General features: G+C 39.9%; 1 protein-coding gene across 6 annotated transcripts in view; it reads left to right on the forward strand.

The window, feature by feature from the left end:
- The window catches only part of PTPN14 (protein tyrosine phosphatase non-receptor type 14), a 123812-nt gene that overhangs the window by 88363 nt on the left and 8030 nt on the right, over positions 1-27419 (forward strand). For 5 of the 6 annotated variants that reach the window (XM_032989567.2, XM_032989568.2, XM_032989565.2 and 2 more), the window contains 11 exons: positions 642-730; positions 2403-2490; positions 3237-3319; positions 5614-5671; positions 8909-8987; positions 10617-12106; positions 14755-14898; positions 15926-16144; positions 20130-20258; positions 21207-21441; positions 23576-23739. In XM_032989567.2, the coding sequence (XP_032845458.1) occupies positions 642-730; positions 2403-2490; positions 3237-3319; positions 5614-5671; positions 8909-8987; positions 10617-12106; positions 14755-14898; positions 15926-16144; positions 20130-20258; positions 21207-21441; positions 23576-23739 (2778 nt within the window). Of the gene's footprint in view, positions 1-641; positions 731-2402; positions 2491-3236; positions 3320-5613; positions 5672-8908; positions 8988-10616; positions 12107-14754; positions 14899-15925; positions 16145-20129; positions 20259-20358; positions 20628-21206; positions 21442-23575; positions 23740-27419 lie in introns of those variants that run through there. The other variant, XM_032989570.2, reaches the window with a different exon arrangement.

Raw genomic sequence — 27419 nt, forward strand, 5'->3', positions numbered from 1 at the left:
ATGGGTAGGCACAAAAGCAATAGAATTTCTGATAAACAGTGCAAAAATAGTGGACATTGTGGTGCATGCAGATTAATAACCCAGTAATTGAAAAACACTGGAGGATGCATCTATATAGGGTACAAGTCCTTTTTAGGGTGACATGCTGTGAAACCTCTACATGGAGTACTGGAAGGAGGAAGCATGAAGGGTATAGCGTTTGAGAGGGATTCCATCTCCAGGTGTGGTTTTCTGAAATCTCTACATGTTTTAACAGATGACTGGAGAAGTACTGTGAATGTGAAAGAGGACTATTGCTTTTGGTAGTCCTACAGGCTCTAGATAGCTATGATCACAATGATAAGGGATGTGGGGTATTATACAGTGAATGGCGGTTTGTGGTGTGCGTGTTTGATAGAGGAGAACCTTGGGCTCGTTTACCCTTTGTCTGTTCTCACTAATCAACAGAATGAATCCAGCTGTGTGCTAACTGCTTTGAAATAATGAAAATCAGAGTCCAATCAAGCAGCAAAATATAGGTTAGTCAAGGATTAGTCCTACATTCATTTTGAAGAAGGGCTTCTGTTTGGTAGTTCAGCATGAATTTGTATGCATGTATTGGCCAGTTTCTTTATTAAACTAAATATATTTTTTCTCTGCAGGATAATCATGGAAATGACATACATCTTGGAATTTTCTTCATGGGCATCTTCATAAAAAACAGAATTGGAAGGACAACTGTGATTTATAGGTAAAAACTAGGGTCTTCTGTATTTAAAGTGAGTTTCTTGTCAGAGCTCCACATGTGGGGTTTTTTCCCTTACATATGTGACTTCAATAGTGCCAATCCTCTAACTAAGGAGTAGTCACCTCGCTGTTTTCAGGATTGGCCTCTTGGCCATAAGAGATGTGATAAAGAATAATTTCTGATGTCTGTGAATAGGTTTGGTGGCAAGAAAGAAATAGTTGTCTGTCATGTATTTTTTCTGCTTACAAGGCTTTGATCCCTTTTCTTTTCTTGCCTTTGTCTGCTGCTTTGATGCTTCTGAATGCAAATCTGTTAAACCTCACGGTTGGCAGCCTAGGCGCTCAACACTTCTGAAAATCTGGTTGTCATATTTAGATAGCCCCACTAAAAAAACCCTGAACTTTCTCATTCTGTAATTTTGAAAATCCTGGCGATGTCACCTGTTTATCGATCTTTTTGTTTATTTTGGTTATTAAGAATAACGTAAGCCTTTCCATTAACTTTCTTTCATGGGTGTTGCTTCTTATAAAAATTTGTTCTGTATGAAAATGTTGTAGAAATCTCCATGATTCCAGGGAGGCTAGGGTTTCACTCATTCTTCTTTGCTACTGTTCTGGTGGGTATTTCCATTACTGTTGATGTTAACTGGAAGAGGATTTTTACTAGTCCCTGTTACTAGAATATGAACATTTGTGCAGCCAACAAGTTGTGCTTTATGAGGTGCACTAATTTTTAGTGAGTAGCTAAGGCTTGTGTCAGACTTAAGCTGGAACGTTGGAGTTTTTTTGCCTTAAAAGGGCTTTTAATGGTCATCTTCAAAAATGTTAGGGCTCCCTTTTCCACATAACTGATGTTTTGCATATTTAATTTTGAGAAGAAATTAGATAATCCTTCAACTGCACCAGGTGACAAAGCAAGAAGTTTCTTTACATGTAGAAATGATAGTTGGTGCTGGGATCCTTATTCTTTGGAAATATGCACTTCAAGCATCCTGCCATGACATGAAGAGGAATGCATGCTGCAAACAGAACAAACAAGTCCTTTCCATCCCTGTGGATTGCATGCAATGTACGCAAATGTCTGTCAGCTATTTGTAAGAAGATTATAATTCCAATCTTGGGTAACCTGACAATTACTTGAAAAAAAGATTGCGAACATAAAACCAGAGTATTAACATGGTATATATAGCCTACTTAACCATGTTGTCAACTTAACTTTCTTTAGGAAGAATTGGCACTGGAGGAAAGTTAGAAACAGCATTTGGAGAGGAATGGCACTATAATTCTTTTCTTTTTTTTCTTTTTTTTCTTTTTTTTCTTTTTTTTTTTTAAATTTCTATAACATGTGGCTAAAATCAATCAGTTCAAAATTGCCATAGTTCAGTAAAATATTTGTCACTAACATATTTTCATTGTTTTTTCTATTATGAGTCTTCAAATTGGTGTTTTTAAAGAGAGCTTTTAACCTTCCTCCTTTGGGTTAAGAGCTGAATATCTATTTCGCCTTTAATCAGAGCATAACTTCCTTATTTTCCTGAGCCATGTTTTTTCACCAAAACAGCTACTGAAAAGCTTTCACATAAAATGAGACTCATGTTGACTAAGGGATTCTTAATGTGTTTGTGAAATGTTTGAATGTATGCATTGGCAAACTACTGCATTTTTTTACTCTGCAGGTGGAATGACATTGGGAATATAGCACATAACAAGTCTTCAATTGTTCTAGAGTTGATCAACAAAGAAGAGAATGTACTCTTTCACACAGTAAGAAAAAGATCTAATCAGTGTCATCAAGAAAGTTGCTTATGTAAAAAATATACCTTTAAAAATCCACTTTCCCAAAGGGGCTTACTCACCATAAACCCTTCCCTCCTGACCCCCAGGTCACATTTTATTTTATGCAGAGAGTGAAATGAATTTAATTTAGCTACCAGTATTTGTATTCTCTTCTAAGCATCTCCAAAGTATGCTATGATGGGAAGTCAGCAAAAACCTGAAGCGCTTGTTTGGTGAAACATCCGCAGTGCCACACTATCTTTCATGTTGGCATAAATATAGCAGCATAAGCAGTTGTAGAAACCGGGCATAAGCTACCATGTGTGCACATATGGGAACTCAGAGGGCTGCAGTGCTGTTCTGTGCTATTTAAAATCACTCCATATCTCCCTGAACCAAGGCCAGTAAAGAAACTGGACCAGCAAGCTTGAGCCATTTTTTTGTTGTTGTTGTCACTCCTCTTCTACTGTGGCTTAGCAGTGAAGTGGCAGCATGTAAAGGCATGCCACTGTATTTCAGTAATTCAGTGCCTTGAATGCTCTTGAGGGCACTAGACATGTTCTTGGCAGCCAGATTCTCTACCTGACAGACCGGACCTTACCAAACATTACTGCAATTGGATTTTTAAAACTCTAATTTGCTGCTACTTGGTAAGAATAACGAAAAGAATGATTATGTTTGTGTATATATATGTGTATATCTATATGTCTTCCTATTTTTTCTTCTGTTTAAAGGATGATCTTGAAAATGCCAAATATATTTCACGGCTGTTTGCAGCAAGACACAAGTTTTACAAACAGAACAAAATCTGCACAGAGTGAGTACTCTCTCTTCAGAGTTGTTTTCTGACACCCTGCTTTGGAATTGATCCGAGTTTTGGCATGTCTGGTTTTGTTTGTTTTTTCTAGTCACTCGTGTCAGTTATTCTTTTCCCTTTCCCTTATTTTGTTTTAACCACCAGCAAGAACAGACAATTAAGAATGAAATTGCATTCTGTGCCTTGAGAGGCTTGATGCTCCCCAAGCAGCCAAACCTGACAGAGCCTTGAATTGAAGCCCTTGGTCTCTGTTGTTCATAACCCAGAGTCTTACTATAAACTGGAGTGAAAGGTGACACATGTTAACATGCCAAAATGTGAATTGCGGTAGCATTTTGAAGATGCACTACCTATTTAGCAGCTAAGGTTGGTGGAAAACACAGGTTGGCATCTTCTAATTTGGACAGTATAATTTATCTGCTGCTTAGGTGCCCCAAACAAGGGAGGACACCTGGGACTGTTAATCTGCATAGCCATACTAGCACAATGCAGCAGGGACTGTAAATCTGAAGCTGAAGTCTCCTTTAGGCTCTCCTGTGAGCACTTACAGAGGAACTGGCCTTGAACTAGTCCTCTCGCACAGGTGGATTCATCCTCACTGAAGGAGGAATAATTCATGAGGGTTTAGTTATAAGTCAGAAGTCTGTTTGTTAGCTGAGGATGTTTCATTTTTACCGCCATGCAGCAATTTTAGTTTGAGATAAATTTAGCTTACAAAAGTTTAGACTTTTGAGAAATTTTCATGATGTGCTGGGTTTGTATAGCAATGAGAACATGAATTCCTTGCAAAACTTATCAGCTTAGTTAGCTGGAAAGATATGAAGAAGTCTCATCTCTATCAACAGCTCTAGTTAGAACTGGACATCCCATCTGTTCAGCTGGGTGATGCCATCTGTTGGAAAATAAAGCCAAAACGATGAAGGAAAGATTGGAAGGTCTAGCTTCTTAATATTACGTATGCACACATTATATTAACATATGGTGAGTTAGAGTATTGGGGAGACCAATGAGTTGAACTGCACAGAATGATCTTTTCACTTACAGAAAAAGAGATGTTGATTAGATTTCAGATGGTGCTTACAGTTCTTGGGATGTGAGTGGAAGACCAGTAAAGACATTTCTTAGCAGCATATAATGCATTTCAGTAGTCCAATACTAAATTAAATTTTAATGGTTTCAGAGGAATTGAGTTCAAAGGAGACTCCTGATTGTCTCCCCTGTGACAGTCAAGAAAGAAAACAAAATACCATAGTCTGTCACTGTGGAATATTTCCCCTTTGCAACTGTATTTTAGGGTCAACAGAGAGGACTGTTCTGTTACCAATAATAATCCAGACTGCAGAAGCAATAGCTTTTGATTGTGTTGATTTCTAAACACTGAGCCTTAAGTATGTGGGTACCATGAACTGGATGCGTGTAGCAGCTTCATATACAACTTACAGATATTTGGACTAATAAAGATAGGGAATGACTGAGATAACTGAGGTTTAAATGTATTTTTGCCATTAAAACTGCTCTTCTTACCACAGTCTCATGTGGTATCAGGTTCCGTGTTAGAGCCACAGATATTGATGACAGCATATGCCAATGTGTGTTTTCTAGCCAAATAATTTTCCTGCCCTCTGTGTTAAAATGATAGTTGTTTGTTTTCCTGTGTGCATTTCCTCTAATCACACATAACATCATTCACCAGATCAGAAACTGTAAGAGGACAAATTCTACCTTTCCTCTCTTCACGTAAGCACTATATTTCTGCCTCTTTCAACTTGTTTCTCTCCCTTCCTCATTTTTTTTTCCTCCTACACTCCTTGTTCCTTCCACTGCACTTGGCAACTCTAACGTTGTATGTAGCTCTGCTATTATTATCTAACCAGCTGCCTTTTTTTTTTTTTTTTCCTCCTCACCTGTGTGCATTGCTTTGGAGTGATTGCTGTGAATTTCATAAAATTGTCATTGTTTTAATGTTCACCTTAAGTTATTTGAGACTGTGCTTGTGCGCTGTGTTCAGTTTTTATTGCTTAAGAGACTTGATTCATTTTTTTTAAAACCAAAGTTTTTCTTTCTTGTGTTTCCAAGTAAGCGAAATAGGATAATGAACAGAAGGCATGTATATTTTGGAACTGGAATTCTTCCTGTATTTAGAGAAGAACCTGAATTATTTTCATTTATTCATATTTTTTAAATTCTCAGTAATGAGCAATACTTACTGATTCTTCATCTCTTGTTTTTTCCCATTCATTCTTGAATCAGAATTGGAATATTGTAGTTTCTAGTATTTCTCTTTACTTCCACAGACAATCAAGTTCTCCTCCCCCTATCCGACGACGGCCCACTTGGAGTAGGTCATCCTTGGTATGTGCCATGGTGGGGTCTTTAAGAATGTCTATACCATTTGTAATGGGATGGGGCATTGTGTAAGATGGAATACTTTCTAAATTTCAAATAAGTGCATTAACTCATTTCTTGTAGGCAATATGATTGGAATGAATTTCAAGGGTGTGGCTGCCCAGGTTGATTAATTTAACTGGATAATATCACCACTGAGTATTAAAAATTACAGTCTTCAAGGCATTATATTTTTATTTGCCCTGCAGAAACTGAGCATCTTTTCTACTGGATTGAGGTTATTTCAATATGTAGAGAAAATAATCCTCTAGAAAAAATTTGAAGTGTCTTGTGCTGTATACATCAAAACCTAGTCATTACATAATTTTACAGCTTCTCATTTCATGTTTCTTCCATTCCCCTTGTTTTTATATAACTTGCAGTTTAACTGCTTCCTGGGTTAAGAGCCGATTTTCTGTGCAAAGTTACTGTGATTTTAAGTAAAACTATTATAATCAGCACAGAATTGTGTTTCAGAGTTTTTCTTAAGCTGTATTTGTTTCCATTTAACTAATCTCCATTAATACTATAAATCTGACAAAACTTGGGCAACTTTTTCCCAAAATCTTTACAAAAAAAAGTCTATGGGAGTCTTGGGTTTTTTCCCAGTCAGTTCTAAGGACACTGTTTTTGCATCCAATTTTAACATCTAATACATCAGTATTTCTGACAGTAATTCAGAGTCTGTTAAATAAGCGTAGCAACAGCACTGCTGATTCCTTAGACAGAGGGCAATATTATCTGTGTGCAGGTTGCTGGTTTTCATGTGTGATATAGGTTTTACCTGCTGTGTGGACCTTCCCAGAGTGATAACTCCATTAGCCTATAGCTGCATGGCAGAAAGCTAATGTGTGCAGGGGTGTTTTCCTGACACATCCCCATGGTGTGATTACAGCTTGTGAAAATGTTCCAAAATTAAGCTTAAGCAGGTACTGATATTAGGATAGCTTTATCTTTGCAGGTTTCAGCACAGGTTATTTTCCTGTGTGCATATATATGGTCCGTTAGATCTAAAAGTTGCATTCTGTGTTTCCCAGCCATTGGCAGGAAAGCTGTTGTAGCTGGCTCTGGATTTCTTTGTACTTTCATTCTTAGTGTGTTTCTAAGGCATCACGATGCAACATACAGGCTGTGTATTAGGTTCTCTGAGACATATTTACAATATTGTTGGTATCTGCTAGTTTGGTCCCTGGAGGTGACTATGAAAAACTGAAGGTGAAGAAATTGAAACTTGCTTTGCATTCTTGTGATACATCTGAGGCCATAGCATAAGGGGAAGAAGGGAGCTACCTTCTATATTAGATATGAAAAATGGAAATCTACTTTTTAAAAGGAAAAATAAATCCTGCTGTCTCTTTATGTTTTGAACATAAGCATGCAACAAGTTTTAAAAAAAAGCCAAAGTCTCAGGAAGATCAAGAGGAGGAATGTATGCTCATGTATTAAAAAGCGAACTGGGCTGCTAACCATTCACATTGAAATTTCAGCTGCTTTTTTTGTAATTGTTTTGTTAACTTGTTGGAACAGTTCTCTTTGGGGAGAAGCTAAAAAAAAAAGCCCTCCTGACTGTTGTCTGCACTGTACATATCTTTATACACCTACCTATTCATTTGTCTTGTACAGTAATAAATCAGTAGGCATAAATGGGAGGTGAGGTGGAATCTTTGGGGTGAGGGTGTGCTACTTCACTGAGGATCATGTTCATTACTTTCAGATTAAGACCCTTTATATGGTTCTGGCATCATGGTGAACCTGTATTTTATTAACTATTACTTTAAAGTCATTTTATGCTGTTTCTTTTTCCTGTTAGGCCACCCAATGATGCTGTTTCTCCAGCAAAACCTCCTTTTCTGTCAGAAGAGGCAGATGGGCCTTCAAAAACAAACAAACAAACAAAAAGAATAATCCCTAATTTCTTGCAGATACCTTTCATAACATCTGCCACAAAGAAAACTGTCTGCTCCAGATCTATACATTCCCAGTAGAAATCAATTCTTCCTTGCACTTTTCCTCCTCCCCCCATTTGTTAAGCTTTCCAACATCTTGGTTTGTCCCAGACTAAGCTCCGCTACTTGAGTTGCCAGCAGCCCAGGTTGTTTGGTGAGAGTAGGGTTTTATACCCTTGGAAGTTGTAGCAGAAATACTTCCTGTCATCTTCCAGCTCTGGTTTAACAACAGCAATTTTGTATGCAAGAGTTCATATGTATGCTCAGTTTCTTTGATTCGCATTCCTTCTCACCATTTACATAGAAAACGTGAATTTATAACACTTTCCCCACCCTCTCTTCGGTAGCTAACTTGCATGGTGCTCATTTTGGGCAAGTGCATGCAGAAGTAAATTATTTTGTGTTTGTTTTTTGCCTTGGACATCCACAGTATTCCTTAATAGTTTGAACTACTTGAATCAGCCTAGATGAAAAGCCCTTATTCTGCTGTTAAGAAAGACATATTTGTGTGACAAGAGTGTCTTCCTTCTCTTTCTGCTTACTTCTTATATCAAAATATGTTTTCATAAACTTTGCTTAGTGACACCAGACAGGACATTACAGTGCAGGTGGTAAAAAGTGATTGCAAAACACATCAGTTTACTGGTGGACAAAGCTGGTGAATGCGGTGTGAGCTGTGATTTATTTCACTGCAAATGATCCTGCTGATTTAATGCTGAATTGCCCCTGTGACACTTGTGTTAAAAATGTTGCTGCAGTTCACATGGTTGGAGGAGGGCTCCAATTCATTATCTAGGGAATCCAATATGCATATAATTTGCAGTTATTTTAAGTCTATGTGTGTTCCTATTACTTGTTAGGTCCTTGAATTTTTTCCATCTCCTGCCTTTGTCCTGATTTAGGTGTTTGGGATTTTTTAATTCTTCAAGGGCAAGAGCTTTTAACAAACTTTTGAAAAGTTTGAAGTGAGCTGGGAGCCTGGATGTTGTTTTCTGAAGTGGTTGAGCTTAAAGGAGTATTAACTGGTCAGCTTTGGGCTTTGTAACAAACTGTAGCAAACAATTTACAAAATGTTATTCTCTGTTCCATAAAGAAATGCCAAGCCATGTGTCTTTGGCTGGGTAAGAAAGAGCAGAATTCAGTGGAAAGGGCATAGAACCATTTTTCCTGTTTCAGCTGCAAAAACTGTAGCAAGCAAAGTTCCTAATGTTTTTTTGGTTGTTGTTTTTTTTTTTTTTTCCTTATGCTTTTATTTCAGCCAAGACAACATCCATTTATACTGCCTCCTATGCATGTCCAGTGTGGAGAACACTACACTGAAACACATAATTCACAAGGTACTTAAAGCATATATTTTTACTTTAATGGACTTCAATTTTCTGTGTATGCAAAGAATCTCCTAACCCTTATGTCTAGATTTCTAATGCTGTCATGGTGAAATGGGAGCTGCTGCTGGAGGAGAGCTAGCAGTTTTATAGTTAATGTTGCAGTAAGTCTTCTGTTTAAATTCCAATTTCAGTTTTCAAATTTCTCCAAAATGTCTATGCATGATTATATGGACCTTAAACTTGGTATTCCAGTTCAGTGAGCTGAAAAAATAATTTCTAAAGGAAGTATGATGGCCGTACTCAAAGGCAGTGCCAGCTGGAGCCAGGGAGAGAAATGGAGTGACAGAAAAGGAGACAGCAAATATATTTTACTGTAGGAGAAATCATAGTGCCCTGGTCACAAAACTGTATATTTAGATAATCTTTTCTGCTGTTTTTTTACCAATATCTGCCTACACTATTAGTCTTACGGACATAAGGAGGGTTAACTATTTTTACCCCTGTGTTTGACAAATAAATTCTCTAAGAGGTTGTACGAGGTTACTTTGATCAAGGCTGGGAATGGAGCCCAGCCCTGAAACACCTTGAGTCTCACACCCTTAACCACACCACCTTTTGGAATACACGTAGCCAGGTCTGCTGGGCTATGTTCTTTGCAGTTCATGAGAGGTACAGTTGAAGTGTTCTCACCAGCAGAGGAGCTCTTAGTCATACCTTATGGCATTTTAGAGTTGTGTTGGTCTGACTAATTTAAGGTCGATTTCGGTAAGTTTTGAAAGGAGCCATTCAGTATAGTTCCTTGCATGCAGTAGGTTTAACTTAGTGGCTGCTACTGTTTTACTGTGAAGCTGGGGCTCTGAAGCAGGGGATATTCTGTATTTTAGAAGAATTATAAAGTTCCCTTAGTTTTTCCACAGACCTCTATTGTTGAAGAACTAGCAGAGTTTTGGGAGCTGCTGCTCTTTTCTTAGATGGATAGTCTTGCAGTAAAGTTGTGGTCCACCACCTTTACCACCTTGATTCCCTCTCAGTTATCCTTTGCTGAAGTATTTAATATTCTTTAGCACGTCTGTAGAGTTGGGGTTTCTTCCATTCTTTTTTTTTCTTTTTTTTTTTTCCCCGAGTCTTGGTCACTCTGATGTGTTTTATTTCAGATCCTCAAAACTGTTGGTTGGTCTGACGTAGGATTTTCAATTTCATAGTCCTCTGCTACTTGGAATTGCATGCATCAGTGCATCAACAGAAGAGAGAACTTTTGGGATTACCATAGGCTAGCAGGACTGGACTTTTAAGGTGGCAGCAGCAGTGAATCCTTACAGGATGCTGAGGGAGGAGATGCCCCTTAATCCTTCCTTGCCACCCCAGGCAAAAACACTTCCTCTCTTTCCCCTTTCATGTCTCCCACAAGGATCTGAACTACCTTATTTTGCTAACTGTTGGGAGTGTTTACATGAGTAGCTTTGTTTCAGTTCTATTTCAGTGACTCAGTGATGCTCCCAAGACCACACATTCCCTGCAGCTGTTGTACACTAAGATGTCTGTGTATTTGTTGGTGCGGACTGCATGTGAAGTTTTGTTAACATCGAATGACTTCTTGTATATTAAAATTGTCTGTGTCTTTATCTCTGCTCTACGCAGATAGCATTTTCCATGGAAATGAAGAAACTTTCTACTGTAGGTCTCAGACCAGTTTGGATAGGTGTCCAATGGACTTCAGCTACTTGAATGGTAACGGACCCAATGGGAGTGTATGCAGTGCCCACAGCATGAACTCCCTCAATCGCTCACAGAACTTCATCCAGGCATCTCCCATGTCTTCAAATCTGAGCATCCCTGGAAGCGACATCATGAGAGCAGACTATATCCCCAGCCACAGACATAGTGCAATCATAGTACCGTCTTACCGGCCAACTCCAGATTATGAAACTGTCATGAGGCAAATGAAGAGAGGAGTGATCCAGATAGATAGCCAAAGTCAGTCTTTGAGAAATCTCAATATTGGAAACACACATGCTTATAACCAGCCAGAAGACCTAGTTTATAGTCAGCCTGAGATTCGAGACAGACATCCTTACACAATTGCATACGGTCCCCAGGGTAGTGGCTATAACAAGCCCGTTGCCCCGTCTGACCAAATGAACCCTAATACTGCTGCTCAAAATAAGACAGCAGCCAGTGCCATCTCCCACACTGTCAGCACACCAGAACTGGCTAACATGCAGCTGCAGAGCAGCCAGAGTTACAACACTGCTCACATGTTAAAGAACTATCTCTTCAGACCCCCACCTCCATACCCGCGCCCACGTCCTGCAACTAGCACGCCGGACCTGGCAAGTCACCGGCACAAGTATGTCAGTGGGAGCAGTCCCGACCTGGTCACTCGCAAAGTCCAGCTCTCGGTAAAGACCTTCCAAGAGGACAGCTCGCCGGTCGTCCGTCAGTCGCTGCAGGAGGTCAGCGAGCCCCTCATGGCAGTGAAGCATCATGCAGCTGTGAACAAGCGCCATAGTTTGGAGGTCATCAGCAATATGGTACGTGGTATAGAAGCCATGGCATTAAAGACTTTAAATGCCCCTCTGCCACGCAGGAACACTTTGCGGGAGCAGGTGCAGCCAGAAGAGTCGGTTCAGATGGCGCATGAAGTTCAGCAAGTTCCTCATTATCATCACAAAAAGACATTCTCTGATGCCACGATGCTAATACACAGCAGCGAAAGCGAAGAGGAAGAAGAAACCCCAGAATCTGTGTCACGGATAACAGCTCTCCATGAGAACATGGAGTACAGTGCTCAGCTGCAAGCTGCCTTGGCTAGAATACCAAATAAACCTCCTCCAGAGTATCCTGGGCCTCGTAAAAGTGTCAGCAACGGAGCCCTGAGGCAGGACCATGTTAGCATTTCTGTGGCTGTGGCCAGGGCCAAGGCCATGAGGCCAGGGCCTTCCAAAGCCATTAGTGTCTCTCGAACTGATCAAATGGCAGTAAATGGGTCTTCGCTCGGGCCCTCTATCTCAGAGCCTGACCTCACAAGTGTGAAGGAGCGGGTCAAGAAAGAACCTGTCAAGGAAAGGCCTGTGTCTGAAATGTTTTCTATTGAGGACAGCATTATAGAAAGAGAAATCATGATGAGGGTAAGTGCTTTCCTCTGTTGCAGTGGCTTCTTGAAAATTAATAATCATGCAGGTCGGTTTCCATACCAGAAAACCGTTGGATCAGTCAACTGTGGGGAACACGTGGGCGGGAAGATGTGGATTTGCTTAAAGCTAGGAAATGTGATATGAAATGCCACATACAATTTGGTTTCGTGGGTCTGTATGGCAGCCAAAGGCGCCGATCCCGTGCACTGCTATTGGGCTCATCTGCTTCCTCCGCTCTGGTTGTTCGGCATCTGGCCAGGTCCACGTCTGACCCAGGCGACGGTGCCAGCCCCGGGCGGGGGGCAGAGCCTGTGGCCGGGTGGCGAGGGGGCTGGCTGCAAAGCCCCCCTCAGTCCCTGCTCCCCTTCTGCCCGCGTGGCCCTCTGGCTCCTGCAGATTTGAGGGCAGGCTGAGTCTGAAATGTGTTTGCTGAGATGGGTGGGAGATTGGATTTTGGCTCTAGCATTTTATTCTTTCTTTGCAGAGGTGTCGAGTTAAGTATCACATAATATATAACATAATGGAAACTCTAGAGTTTTTCAAATTATCTCTTTGATTGCCCTTCCTGCCACTTTATATAACACAGTTATCTGAATAAAACACTGTTAGCTGTAGAATATGGATTGCTGGTTTTGCCAATAACTAAATGAGTGACCGGATATCTAATTACAGAAGCAGCAGATGTAGAGGCTGTGTGGTTGAGGATCTGGATTGTTTATTTTGAAAAAATGTACTCAAGTATGAGAAATAGGGTCCTTTTAAACTTGCAATGAATTTAGAATAAAAAAGCATTTAAAGGCTTCAATGCCACTTCAAGCAATGGCAGAAATATGAGGGGTGCTTACCGTATAGTGATTTGTGTGCTTGATGTAACTCTGTGGGGTTTGCAACTGCAGTTATGGAAGGCAAAGTGTGTGCCATAGTTCGTTCTTTCAGAACTGAGGCCTGAAACAAAAACAATTCCTGAAACAAGTTAATGAAGCATCTAACTGGTCCAGAGTAGAATAGACTTTGTAATGTACTATATCAGTAACTGGTTAGATTTAAATACTACTATATATTCAAAGAAAATTTCTAAACAGATGTATAGTGCTTCTTGTTAATTAGTGATAATTACACTGATGTAATTGTTAGAAATCAAACTTGGGCCACTAAGTTGTATCATGGAGGCTGAATTTACTCCTTGCAGAATCTTAAACTTTAAATGTAAAATAGACACTTGACTAAAACATAATCTTTCATGAATGAATACTGTAGACGTTGATGTAACAACAAGCATATATGTGCTCTTTTGATCTTCTGAGGAAAGACAACATTGAGAAGCAGGAACTCAAAGGATTTTAGGAGGAAAGGAAGGTGAGATTAGAATTTAGGGACATTGTTTCAGTAGTCTTCTGAATAATCACTCAGATCAGCCTTTGGTCAAAAGGCGCTGCTTTGTTGTTTTGAAAGATAGAGGGGGTAGTTTTAGCAATAAGCTCTTACGGTGGTTTCAGCCTCAATCATCAGTCTTAACACATGCAGACCTTCCTTTTGTCGTAGGAATCACATGTTATATTAATGGTAATTTGATGATCTTGATTTTTTAAACACAGACTTTTCTATTCTACCTCACAAGTAATAATAAAATCTCCAAAGAAAGAAAAAATACTTGCATTTTTCCGCTTTCTGAAAGTATGGAGAGAAAGCAGAGCAGGTTTGCATTTTTGTTTTGCTTTTTTGTTTGTTTTTTTTTTTACTCAGTGCTCTGGAGGAACCCAGTGGTGAGGAGAAAGCTCACGGGCTTTTGAAAAATCATTCAGGTTCAGTAGTGTGTTTCTAGGAGCTGAGCTCAGCCTGTGTGGTGACCACAGTTTCTATATGCATGCTGAGAACCAGGCTTCCCTTGTGTTCATCTCTCCTTCCAAATCCAGCAGAAAGAACTGTTAAGGAAATGGAATAAAACATTCCTAATTTGTGTACTTTTGGAGATGGTCTGTCTTCTTTGCTGATGTTTCAGTTCCCAGTAGCATAAGGAGGGCAGCAGCAGGTTGAATTTTAAATTCATACTCTGGTTGTCCATGTCACAGCATAATACGATGCATGAATATGATAAATGATATCCTTCCCTGGCTGCTGTTACATTCAATTTCTGGGATGTGCGAGCTCACCATAATAGTTGAGTGCATCAGAAGACTTCTCATTTTAAGTATTTACCATCACAGAAGAGAAACAATGACCTGTGTTTTAGTGTGTGTTGTAATAGATTGAAATTATTGCTTTTTAAAAGATGCCCCTGGTATCTTGGCTGTGGTTGTACTACTTTAACGTAACAGGGTGATGCTTTATGTGTCCTACATTCAGAATAATGTTTGCAGAGAAATGCTTAAGATTGTATTTGTATGTCTTCTGATGGCATGTAAACTGTATTATACATGGGGATGGCTTCTTTGAAATTAAAATTCTGTGCTCATGTAGGAGCAGGCCTTTGAGGAATAACAGGAAGAATAGAGGTTGTATTTGAATTTATGATGCTAATGGTGATCATCTGCATTCCTTGGCCAGAGAGTTGCAGATTTTGGAGATTAAAAAAACATTCCAGCATTTTACTGGCATTATAAATAATCACACAGAGATGAAAACGTGCCTTTTCTTGCCAAAAGAATCTAGAAAAGCAGAAGATGGCAGGCCTGGAGGCCCAGAAGAGGCCCTTGATGTTGGCAGCACTGAACGGACTCTCAGTTGCTAGGGTTCCGGTGCCGGAGGACAGCCAGGATGAAGTCGCCAAGGTGCCAATGGATGAGAGGGTAAGATGGAGGCTCGTGAAATGTTGCTTGTTCCCTTTGTTCCTAGCAGGATGAAATTTCTAAAATATTAAGATTCTATTTAAAATGTGAAAAAAATTATCTTCAAATTTTTCAGCGCCTTTAATGGAAAAGACCTGTGGTTACCACTAGCATGTCTTTGGATACAGGCAAAGGGTTAAACATCTTGAACTTTTACTGAAGTCGGTGAAAACTGAGGCTGTTCACTGTTTCACGTGGCCATACAGTTGTACAAGACCAAGCTGTAAATCTAACATTTTGCACACTTTTCACTTGATCAGTCAGTCTTTCTACAGTGATCATCCATAGACAACATCTTTCATGTTCTGTACAACTAGAGTTCAGTTAATGTCTCTTAATGGGATTAAATTTAAGGAAAGGAAAAAAAAAAAAGCCGTTTACTTCCTGATGTTTGCACACGTGGGTGTGTGCACATATATGAAATTTCAGAAATTAAAAATAGTTACTGCTATTAAGATTTGGGACATTTATTTGCAAAGAAGCTTTCTGGATAGAAATTTGCAGCCTTGTGTTGTCTGATATGCAGCTGACAGAGCTTAACCTCCACCTGTGTATGTGGGGTTGTGTTCAACCACAGAAATGGCAGACTTGCAAGTTAGGGAGTATTTTGAAAAAGTGGACCACGTCACGCTTCTCGCAGTATGGTCTTCTTCCTAAAAAGATAAAATATTTTTACAAGTATCTATTGTGGTGAAATCACATACAAATTCATACTGAATCAGGATTGTATTTAGCATGGTTTTGCTTTTTATGGTATCAGTCTTAAAAACTGTGGGAGTGGAATGTAAAAATGTAAAATTTGCTTGTGGTTTCATTCAGTAGAAAGACTGTGTGGTGTTTCCTCAGAAAGCAGCAGCTGTAAAAAAGCAGTGAGTGAGAGGATGCTATGGCTGTACATTAAAATTCAAAGAATGGATGGAGGAGTCTAGTGGTAAATGTTCTTCCAGGAAGAATTAATGGCTAGGTGTTCCTTTCTGTTAAATCTTAGTGCAAAATCTTGAAGAGGAAGTTGGAAGAGGGGATGGTGTTTACAGAATATGAGCAGATTCCAAAGAAAAAGGCAGATGGGATCTTCACCACTGCTGCCTTGCCTGAAAACACTGAGCGCAACCGCATCAGGGAGGTCGTTCCTTATGAGGAGAACCGAGTAGAGCTGGTGCCGACCAAAGAAAATAATACAGGCTACATCAATGCTTCACACATAAAGGTAAAAACTTTCTTGAACTTTTCTTTGCAAATGAAGGTATGTTAAAGCTTTGTTTGCATTTCTGGATACGCAGTGGAATTTTCTGTAACTCTGGAGCTCTTGAAAAGGTAACTTAGTTAGAATGCATCATTGTACCTTTGTGTCAGCATGGGCATCTTTAAAGTTCCCTGTCAACTAACGTACATGAGTTGATTTAATTGCTAGAGTCTGCGAAGTTGTTTTAGAGATGCATCCTTACTTTTTTTTATGCCCACCTCTGCCAGCTGGTTGTGGAATGTCTCTGTTGGTTAATGTAGAAGGAGTTGCCATGTTTCTTAAACCTCATGAAAATGCATTAGATCAGCTCCAACACCTGCAGTGTAATATGGTTGTCATGACCCGGTACCTGAAAGAATGAGCAATCAGTACGTGTTCTGTTTTATGAGTCCAAATAGCCTTCCAGGCCACTGGGGAACTACAGCAACCCGTGCAGAATGAGTCCCTGCAACCGACTGGTGCAGCCTGAAAGAAATACTGCACAATATTTGACCAAAATATTTTTTCCATTTACTAGCATATAGGGTACAACTTTTAAAAATCAGGGGTGTGGCTCTGTGTATGCAGTTCCATGTCTAAAGACAAAGTATGTGGTTATGAGTAATGCATGTTCACATAGACACTGCAATTATGTATATAAATAATGTATTTCTTCCTTTTATGATAAGAGTTGAGCAATTTTAAAATAATTTATTTTTAAGTATGCATTAATAAAGAGAACACCTTGCTAATGAGGTCCCTGTGTCTCTGGATACTGCGTTGAACTTCTATGTTTCAAAATAAGTTTTTATCAAGAAACTTCAGATTTCTTGTTAATTTAATGTAGAAATAATTTAAGATATGATCTAAGTATTACTTACAAACATGGCCACTTTTAACAGTGAACTATCCTGCAGTGGCTACAGACACTTGTTTTTCTTTAAGTTTCCAGTACTATTTGCAAAGTCCTTTGTTAGTTTTTACTCTACCCTGAAAGAAGTACCAGCACTCCTCTCCCTCAGATGACAGATTTTCTTGTCAGAGGGCTGTCTGCTTTTTTTCGTTGTCAAAATCCAAATTAAAAAAGAAATAATTTAAATATAATAAATAAAATATCCTGTTAAATTAATATTTTCCTGGACTAAAAGCCTTTTAAAAGTTTAAAGAGACTTGCTGGCCAACAGTGTTAAATCCTGTTGATTCAAAATAATTTCTGAACCAGGATCCTGGCATCTTATCACTCTTCTACATAGTCTGGTAGTTAGCAGATACTGAGTTTTTACATAATCAGACGTTGCTATGATGGTGGATTTCTGAGCCCGAAATTTTTCATCTACTTTGTAGGAGGCCAGAAAAAAGAGATTCCTAACATAAATTATGCCCACAGAGCAGCACTAGCCAGAAAAGAATTTTCCCTGGCTAGTTTTGCATCCACTTTTTATCTTGTGTGTCATTGTTGGACACGCACACATCTCGCATTCATAGATCACCCAGGAACACGCACAAATGTTCTAGCGTGTGACATCAGTCCTTGCCAGTATTTTCCTCGCACACTCGTAGTAGTGGCGCGTACAGAAGCCAAGCAGATGTGCTTTTGCTTAGAAGGTGAAATTGCATCTGCGAAATTTACCTCAGTAGCACAGTACGTGTGTGTTTGCAGCCCAATATGCAATTTTTAATATCCTGCAGTTAGGGCATTAAAATGCAGTAAACATTCCAGGCATCCCATTCCCTCCAGACTATTTATTTATGGTCCTTTCATGTCATGTGCCAGGAGGCTGGATATTTGGACCAGAAGTCAGTAGACAAAGAAAACTCCTATATCATCCTGATAAGATCCGTGCCTGGAGGATTCCAGCTCCCACTGCTCAGTCTGTGAGCCCCACAGTTTTACAGCATTTTTCTGCTTATTTGCCATAGACCTTCACTGTTAAGATGGTCATTTATATCAGAGAGAAAAACTGTAATTAAAATTATGGGTTAAGCACAAAAGTTCTTAAGACCACTTCATCTGACTGTTTGGGTCAGGTCAGTGTTAACTTAAAAAGCTCAGTAATGCTGTACCAGCACTCAAAACCGCCGACAAGCATGCAAGCACAGGACCAGTCCGAGTGCAAGAAGCTGGCTAGGGCTGTACAGGTTCTATTCATTCCCACTTAGTATAAGAACTTGAGGAGTCTACCTGCATTGGTCTTGCAGATTTTAACCATCATTCAAAGAGAGGAATGCTGCATAGTATGAAATAGGAAAATGAGTCCATGTACAGGGTTGAAAACAGTTGTCAATGCAGTGGAAAACTGGTTATCATACAAATGTTGTGCTAGTTACAGGTGTAAAAACCCAAGTATCTCAGCTTAATGAACAGCTATTTGAATAACAAATAAATTGATTCTCTTTCTGAGAATGTATTCAAAGCTCTGTACCTCAAACGTAGGATATGATTAAACCTGTCAGAGTTACTGATTGCTCCTTGTAGCGTTATCTGCCAGTACCTTGATATTTATGGACATGTCAGTATCTCTGTTGTAAATCTTCCTCTCTGGGATTTATAACATTGTTGTGAGAAGTGGCTCTGGGCTAATATGTAGAATTAGGAGGTCTTAGCCTGAGAAGGAAAAACATTTTAACATTTCAAAATAATTAGTTCATCTGGTTTTCCTTTTTGCTGGTAAGCATATTTTCAAATGTTATCTAGTAGCTCTAAAGGTGCTTTGGCTTTACCTAAAATGTTGGGAAAAAAATTTTGTTATAAAACTTCCTTGATGTATAGCAAATAATCTGTCATTAAATAATCATTGTTTTAAACACAAGTGGTTGTGGATGTTTTGGGGGTTTTTGTTTGTTTTTGTTCGTTTATTTGTTTGGGGGTTTTGTTTTTTAAATTGCCTAAATATGAAGATGTGCCTCAATCAGGTAGATGAAGCAGTGCTTTACACTGGTTAATTCCAAGGTAACACTGGGTCTGTACAGGGCACTACATAATATATAGTGAGTAAATCTGTGTGTTAGTGCTCTAGAAATAATTTCATTTATGTCGTCATGCAAATACACAAATATATAAAATATGGTTGGTAAACCAGTTAGGTATTGGGAAACAGATTTATATGACTACAGCTTTAGATAATTTTAAATTTCATGTGGCATTTGAAAGCCATTTAATATGCTGGATTTACTTTGTAGTAGTTTGGAGCTTCTGAACTGAAAAACCCAAGATGAGTGAGGAAGAGTAACTTGAAATAACTTGAAAGGAAGCCTGTCTGAATCTCATCACTAGCTGGCAACAGGCCTATCCGAGCTCTGTGTTACGTACAGCGTGGGGGCATGGCTGCATCCTCTGGGGACAGCTTGGCCACATCTTCAACAGTGACCAGTGTCGTAAGAGTCTCTATAAAAAATTATTTTTCACCTGAGTGGAAAATAATTGAGGGAGGATCTAAACAGCAGAGGCCTTTAGCTTTTGTTGTGCAAAATGTTATTTGCATTCAGGCTTTCTACACTACTGTGTGTTCATTTGCAGCAATGCAATGACTTTTTAATGCATATAGACACTTCCTCTGGTGCTCGGTTTTCCTTTCATCATGGGTCTGTCACCAAGCCTAGGGAAGTCAGTCAGCTTCTTATTTGTATTTAAGCCATATCAGAAACAGAGCCTCAAATAAAAAAAAAAATTTATTTTTTTTTTTTTTTTATCTGTATGATCCAGATGCAATGGCAAAAAATATAAATGGCTTTTTGGTCAAAACTTTATATTTATGGGCATCAAGAAAGGACTTGGAAGCACCAAAGATTGTGTTTTCTCAGATTTGCTCTTATCAAAAGGATGATTCTTGTTCAAAATTTGGAAGAGAAGTGGAAGAACAAGGAAGTAAAGATTTAATTCTGTCTCTTGTTTAAAGTGCAGTTCTGGCACAGACACTGCTGAGAATTTGGGCACTGACTGTATTTTTTTATTTTTTTTCCTTACTCCCAGGTTTCTGTAGGTGGAGAGGAATGGCACTACATTGCTACCCAAGGGCCTCTGCCACACACGTGCCATGACTTCTGGCAGATGGTGTGGGAACAGGGGGTTAATGTTATAGCCATGGTCACAGCTGAAGAGGTACGTAAAATCACAGAATACAGTTCTTTCTGATGTGAGCAAATCTCCTGTTATCATCACTTCCCACTCCAGTAGCCTTTTCTTTTTTTTCTATCAACAGCACTTTTTCCTCTTACTCTGTTTGAACATATGCCTGTACTGCTATAATACTATACTTTGTAACTTTCTGATACTCAGTTTGGCAACTATTACAGTGAAACGAGCAGAACCCCCCTTCCCCCTGCTACAACTCAGTTTGGCCAAACCAAACAAAGATGTTTCCATTGGAATGTGAGAGCGCTGAACTGCTGCTGGTTAAAATGACACAGACTTCCACCCTGTCCAAGGCCAGTTCTGTGTACCATCACTCTTATCAGCTGAAAAGAGACCAGAAGCTGTTGTTTCCATAGAAGTGTCCATGTTTGTTTGTTTTTTTTTTTAAAAAAAAAAACACCATCTTTTTATTCTTATGCCAAGCAAAATAGTTATTTCTATTGTAAACCAAGAACTGTGTGCTATGTTATAAAAACTGGCACACGTTGCTAACTAACACTGCATTCAGCTTTATGCCTGGTTGCTTTTAGCAAACACAGGGAGTGCCACAGCACATCAAGTCACTGTCCAGCTCCCAAGGCTGATCAACAACAGATACTTAGAAGTTGTGGAAGAAAATCTCCTTCCATTTAAAGGAGAGGCGTCCCTAGGAGAAGAATATTCACTGAGGTGGTGTAGGCAGTAGCTGGCCTTCGCCACAAGACAAAAGTTAGTTCTTCAAGCATTTTTACACTTAAAACTTTCAGCCATGTAATATTTCTAAGTTTTAATGCATATTTACTTTACTGGAAGAGCAAGGAGCATCCCACAATTTGAAATAAGAATACTTATCTGCAGAGTTTTATGTCCTCTGTTTATAGAGAATTATAATTGCAGGAACTAATGGCTATTTTTAATTTTTTTTTGGTCATTAAGGAGGGAGGAAGAAGTAAGAGTCATCGTTATTGGCCTAAGCTGGGCTCTAAGCACAGCTCAGCCACTTACGGGAAGTTCAAGGTGACAACTAAGTTCCGCACAGACTCCGGCTGCTATGCTACTACTGGTCTGAAGGTCAAGCATCTTCTCTCTGGGCAAGAGAGGACAGTGTGGCATTTGCAGTATACTGACTGGCCAGACCATGGGTGTCCAGAGGAAGTCCAAGGCTTTTTATGTAAGATTTCTTTAACTTGCATGATAAAATACATGAAGGAAAAGGTTGCTCACATTGGATTTGGTTCACTGCGCCTAGTTACAGCTGGGATTTATATTAAATGGTTATTGGTGTGGCATACAAAGGCCTCAACTAGGTTGTACTTTGCTGTGATTTGGAGAAAAAAAATGGGATTCAAGAGATAGGAGCTAAGGTGATTGAGGATCTTGGTCCTGAAAGACCTGACATAACAGGAGGAGAAATCAGAGGCAGCAGGAATGCTAAAGACTCAGGAAGTTTTAAATAGGATACTTCTGCTGGCTGATCTGTCAGTATAAGTTATTGCCACTTCCAAGCTACCTAATGAGTGTAGGAGCTACTAGGCTGCACACAAATGTGATTAGAGAGGTCTGGGTGAGAGATGTTCAGATGTTAGTGAAATATGGCACAACTCCTCCAGTTTCATGGGAGGCCCTTATTGATGACAGCAGCATTTAGTAGTCCAGGGGCATTGGATTTGTTGCAAAAGAGCAGAGGGCTCCATCACATATGCAGCAAGTCTGAACTCACTGCCACTCTTCTAACCACATGTACCCAGGGAATGCTAAGGGTCTGCCCAGATAAATATGGTCCTCGTTCATGCATTTCTGAAAATGCAGCCATTATAGTCATCTGTAATGAGTTAATAATGCTTCCTACTTCTTACCAAGTAATAAACACTACCATATTAAGTAATAGGAATTCAACAATTATTTAACCAAAGCTGTATCTTTGACACTACAGTAGAGTGTGATGCAGAGATCTTTAGGTTACCACTGAAGGAGTCTGTACACAGTGTACTGGTGCACTGGAGATGCCTGCCCTCTTCGCTCCTGAAAGCTTTGCAGCTGCAGCAGCGTAGCTCTGTCAGCAAGGTCCGTTGGTTCAACTTCAGTCTGGGCACAGCTACAGTCCTTTAGTGATCCACTCTTCTTTACATGGTGTAAGCTTGATGTAAATAACTTCTCCTTTTCCCAGCTCTGTCACCAGGCAGAAAATAAAAATGACATTTCAGCTTTGGCAAAGGAGTGCCATGGGATCTGTCTTTAAGGCAAAGCTATTGCCCAATTCCTAGTTTGTTTCATACTTTTTCTCCTACCAACCCCTGTAGCTGTGGTTGGGCATGTCAGTAATTGGAACCTGATTGTCCCCATTTCCTCTGTCCCATTGTTGGCCACCACATACAGTCCCATTTCACTGTGTGCATTAAAATGCAGCTTCTCTGATGTTCGTAGGCCTCCAGCCACAGCCTGCCTGTGTCAGAAGGACTGCTCAGCCTGCAGTGCCATGACACCAAGAGTCAGGACAGGAGAGTTTAGCTTAGATCTCACTTTCCACTCTGACTGGTGGGAAGCAAAGTGTCTGAATTATGCATCTCAGTATATCTTCCTGTTTGAGGTCCCTCATCTGTCATGCATCTAGACTATGCTAGAACCATGTTTAGAGGTCAGAGTTGTAGTTTACGGTGTGTTTATCTAACCAGGTAGGCTTCCAGTATATAAGGTTCTCTGTGCTGTTTGACAGTAGAATGCATTGAACAACACTTAGGACAGCTGCACAAGGCAACTGTTCTTGAGTTATGCACTTCCTAGAAATGACTTCAGGAAAAACAAAGACAGTGAGCTCCCAGAAGGGAACAAACCCTGAGCAAAGAGATGGGTGAGATTCTGTCTCACTCTAGATCAGGGAAGAGAGAGGGAAACAGGGCATCTGGATGCTTGCTTCCCATCTGATATTGGCTTTGACAGGCAGTAGTTTCAATGGGACTTAGCTGTTGTTTTGATCCCAGCCTGTTAATAGCAGGAATTGCTTAAATAATGTCTAGAATCATCTGGTTAGGGTATCTGGAGATTTGCAGAGGGGAAAAGATAATTTAATTTTTTAAAAGAACTATTTAGTTTAAAGGAGCAGACTCCCAAGTCATAATTGACACCGAGCTGGTACTTGCTGGATTCAGTGCTGTTCACTGCACCCTGACCAGAATAATTAGTATGTTTTAAAAAATGTAAATTATTGCCACTTTGACAAAGAGTGACTTTCCTATATTCTTTTTTTCCCCAGTTTTTACAGTTTGACATATAGATCTTTGCAACCTTGCCTGCATTTTACCTTGCAGCTTACTTGGAGGAGATACAGTCCGTGCGTCGCCACACCAACAGTGTGTTGGACAGCAGCAACAACTGCAACCCTCCTATCGTGGTTCACTGCAGCGCAGGGGTAGGAAGGACCGGAGTGGTTATCCTGACAGAACTCATGATTGGGTGCTTGGAGCATAATGAAGTAAGTCAGCTTCTTTCTCAAGACAAACTCTGAGCTCGCTCCGTGACTAACTAGCTACATTTCTGAGGTTAAAATTAAAAAGTATGGAAGTGCTTACTTTCCATCACCTTTGTGAGACAAGGGTCTTAAACGCAACAGGCGGAGACTTCCCATGGCGGGTTTTTTGTTGTAGTTTTTTGTTGAGTTGATAGTATGCATTTTTTTATTAGTATTATTTTAATACATTCAAAATTAGGGCTTTTTTCTCTCTTAAGAATTTAGTCTAATTCATACCTGTATCTAATTAACAGTCTAGAGACAGCATGTTTACAAGGACTACCTGAGAGAGACTAGAGAATAATGTCAGCTTCCTTGCTCTTCTAACAAAAGTTTTCTGCTCTCTAAATTCACCCCTTGGGCTCCCGTCTCTCTCCTGTGTTGTCTCTCATCTCACCTGGAACAAAACTGTGTCTTAAGAAAAAGGTGTGTGTTATGTCGGGGAGTAAGGCTTTAGGAACTGCAGCCAATATTGCAGGACTAGTAATACATTTTGAAATTAAGAATAGAGCATGAACAGAGAAATCATGTGTAGCAACTTACTTTTCATCTGTGTCCTGTGTCACTGGGGAACTGTCCAGGAAGAACATCACGTCTTGAATAACAATGTACCACACAGTTTCAGCGCAACAGCTATTGAAACCGGGAATTTCTGTTGCCAAAGAAACTGCTCAAAGACCAAAACCTCTTGTAGAGATAAGAATGCAGCAAGAGTGACAAGTAGACATAGATCATCTGTCCATACCATTAATCATCAACTGAATGAGTTGCTTGAGGTTCAGGGAAGACTGGATTTACACACCTGAAATGCTCACCTACTCTCTGTGTTACTGTAGAGGAGTTATAGATTGGAGCCTTTCTGTGCAAGGCAGTATGCAGAGTGCAGCTTTCTGGCTCATTCAAAAATGTGGGTCCTAAAGCAGGCAAGTACCAGTGCACTTTCCTCTTCATTGCTATTTATTAAAAAGTTGATGCAAGATGTAATTTTTTTGTTCTCTACTCTGCTATACCCCTCCAGCAGCTTGTCATTCTGTAGTTACAAGATCACCTAGAGATCCTGGGCTCAGTTCAGATGAGATGAACCTACTCCCTCTTTGGTTGGGCCTCACTAGGGTTGAAGCTGCCCTCTAGATGTGTGTCACAATTTACACATTTTTCCTTTCTTTTTTATCTGGGGGCAGGGTAGGTGGGGGAGGAAGGGGAAGGAGGAGCTGGCCCAGACAGAAGGGACCCACAGGTGTGTGGTTTGGGAATCCTGCAGCCTTCCCTGTGCCAACTGCTGTTCAGTAACTGCTCCTGTGTGGGGCAATGACTGTGACTCTTGAGCCTGCTTGACTTCTTTCCTTACGCCCAGGCATCTGGATGTGGCTGCTTGTGTTCTTCACACAGCAGCCATGAAATTTCTGCACACCCGAGGAAATCTGGATAGTTACAGGAGCCATACCTGACTTGACTTGCTTGTGAGCATCAGTGTAGCTGTGCCTGCTTTACAGTAACCTCTGCATGCTAATGGTGGGCCAGGAGCAAACGCTAACTGGTGTGCAACATGCTCTGGCCACCGCCGTTTGTCTGTGGTTTACAGAAGTCACCTATTTGGCAAAGAGTAGCTGAGTAGCAAGTGAAGATAAAGGCAGTACCTCTGCTTCTGAGCATGGGGGTGAGCCTTGATATTCAGAAGAATTCTCATCAACTTCACTAGGAGCTGATGGTAGTGCTCAATAGTAAGGGATTTCTCTGATGTCCCTTAATTAAAGCATTCTTTTGTCTTGATTAATAGTGAAAATCATAATTAAAGACAATTTTCCTTAAGGGCTTCACTGCTCCAGATTGTACTAGCTTAATAGTTTTGGTTTGTTAAAACCTAATTAAAAATCTTAACAGTATGGTTTTGGTTTGTGACAGATACTGCATTCTGCAACAGAGAGGGTTCCTTTTCATGCAGCAGTTTTACTGGTTTATTTTGAAGTAGGATTAATTGACGTTTTTTTTTTTTGAAATTAAATTACTTGTTACTTAAAATGCTTTAGTCTTATGAATTGGTTGATTTCCTCAGAAGTATCCTAGTAAGTAGAGGTATTACTGCTAAAACATTAGGGAGGGAGGTTGAAAATCCCGACACAGACTGTCTTGGAAAGTCTGCAGCGGTGCTGGAACTAAAATGAGAACTCTTGAGTCTGAAGTTTCAGGTTTGGGTAAAAAGACACGTTTAATCAAATTCTATACAGCTTCAGTCACTGTGGCTTCCCAGCAATTGCTGGTTGAGTCTAAAGCTGTGTATCTCATTGCAGGGATACAATTTCAGTACCTTACTGTATAGTAATGTGTCACATCATTACATCCTTACTGCTGTAGACACGTAGAGCAAGTAAGTAATTGAGATTCTGCTCTACCAGCTTCTAGTTCGGACTTGGCACTGGGATGTTAGCTGGTGATTGCAGCTGCAGTGCATGTTCATAGGGCAAGTCTTTTAGTTTGGGAGTCAGAAATGAGTAACGTTTTTGTTTGTTCTTTTGGCAAATGCTACCTTAGCAAAGCATTACATGTCTTTTTTTGACATGTATGTTGTGATGAGAGTTTGAAGACTCTGCTTACCTGGAGTAAAATGCTAAATTGACTACAAATAGCAACTCTGCATAGGCAGGATGGGGTTTTCTTTCATTTCCGAGATAAGCCAAAGCCTAATACATTTTGAGGAGGTGCACAGATCAATGTGTGCCCAGTAAAAATCAACGAGCTGTCAAGCACTGAACTGCTGAGAAATGAATGTGGTGTGCAGGTTGAAGCTGGCCTGCATATTTGTTGCAGTTGCTCAGGTGAGATCAGGTTCTGCATGACCCTGCTCAGCAAAGACTGCATGGCTTTTGGAAGCATCCGAGTCCACGGGGAGGCTTTCTCAGAGTTAGATGAGTTAATTGGAAAGAGCTTGTGTTTTCCTTTGCACTTGTTTGAAAATAATATAACTCATCACAGATCTTTATTTTTGTTGACTCTCTAGAGATGGCCTTTTAGAACAGCTTGTTGGTGTATGTGGCAGAATATTGAGTCTTGTTTTCAGAAAGTGATAGCCTATGAGTTAGGGCTTGTTTACATGGAATGGAGATGCTGAGTTTTATATATATATGGAAAGAAATGTGTATGCAGTGTGATTTTTTTTTTTTATTATTTATTTTATTTTTTTTTAACTTTCCAGAAAATTTTCAGTGTGCATGGAAGCAGACTCCATGCTCAATTGCGCCTCCAAGGGTTTGCAGCAATCTTAATTTGTTTCTCTGTCCGTTTGTCCAGGCTTGTAACATTTCTCATCTCAGCCAAAAGACTTGCAAAGTTCCTTTTTATGTTTCTGGAGTGGCAAATTGGCATTACCTGTTGCCTAATAGAGTAACTGTTCTTCAGTTTTATACCTTGAACTGCTTAAGAGCTTCCTCAAATAGCGTACATCTTAGTGCTTGCGTTTACTGCTGCCATAGAAAATTTGTATCCCTCATTTGGGGTCATATTACACGCTCTTTGAATTTGAGCCTGGCAGGCTGAGCTTCATGGCTCAATGACTTCTGAATAGCTCCTCGTGTACCTGTTGTAACAGATAAAATGCAGTAACACCGTAGGCTTTTTGCTCCCTAAATGTCAGAGATGACGGTAACACC

Source organism: Tyto alba, unplaced genomic scaffold, assembly GCF_018691265.1.
Source record: "Tyto alba isolate M040663 unplaced genomic scaffold, T.alba_DEE_v4.0 Super-Scaffold_16, whole genome shotgun sequence".
Lineage (NCBI taxonomy): Eukaryota > Metazoa > Chordata > Aves > Strigiformes > Tytonidae > Tyto > Tyto alba.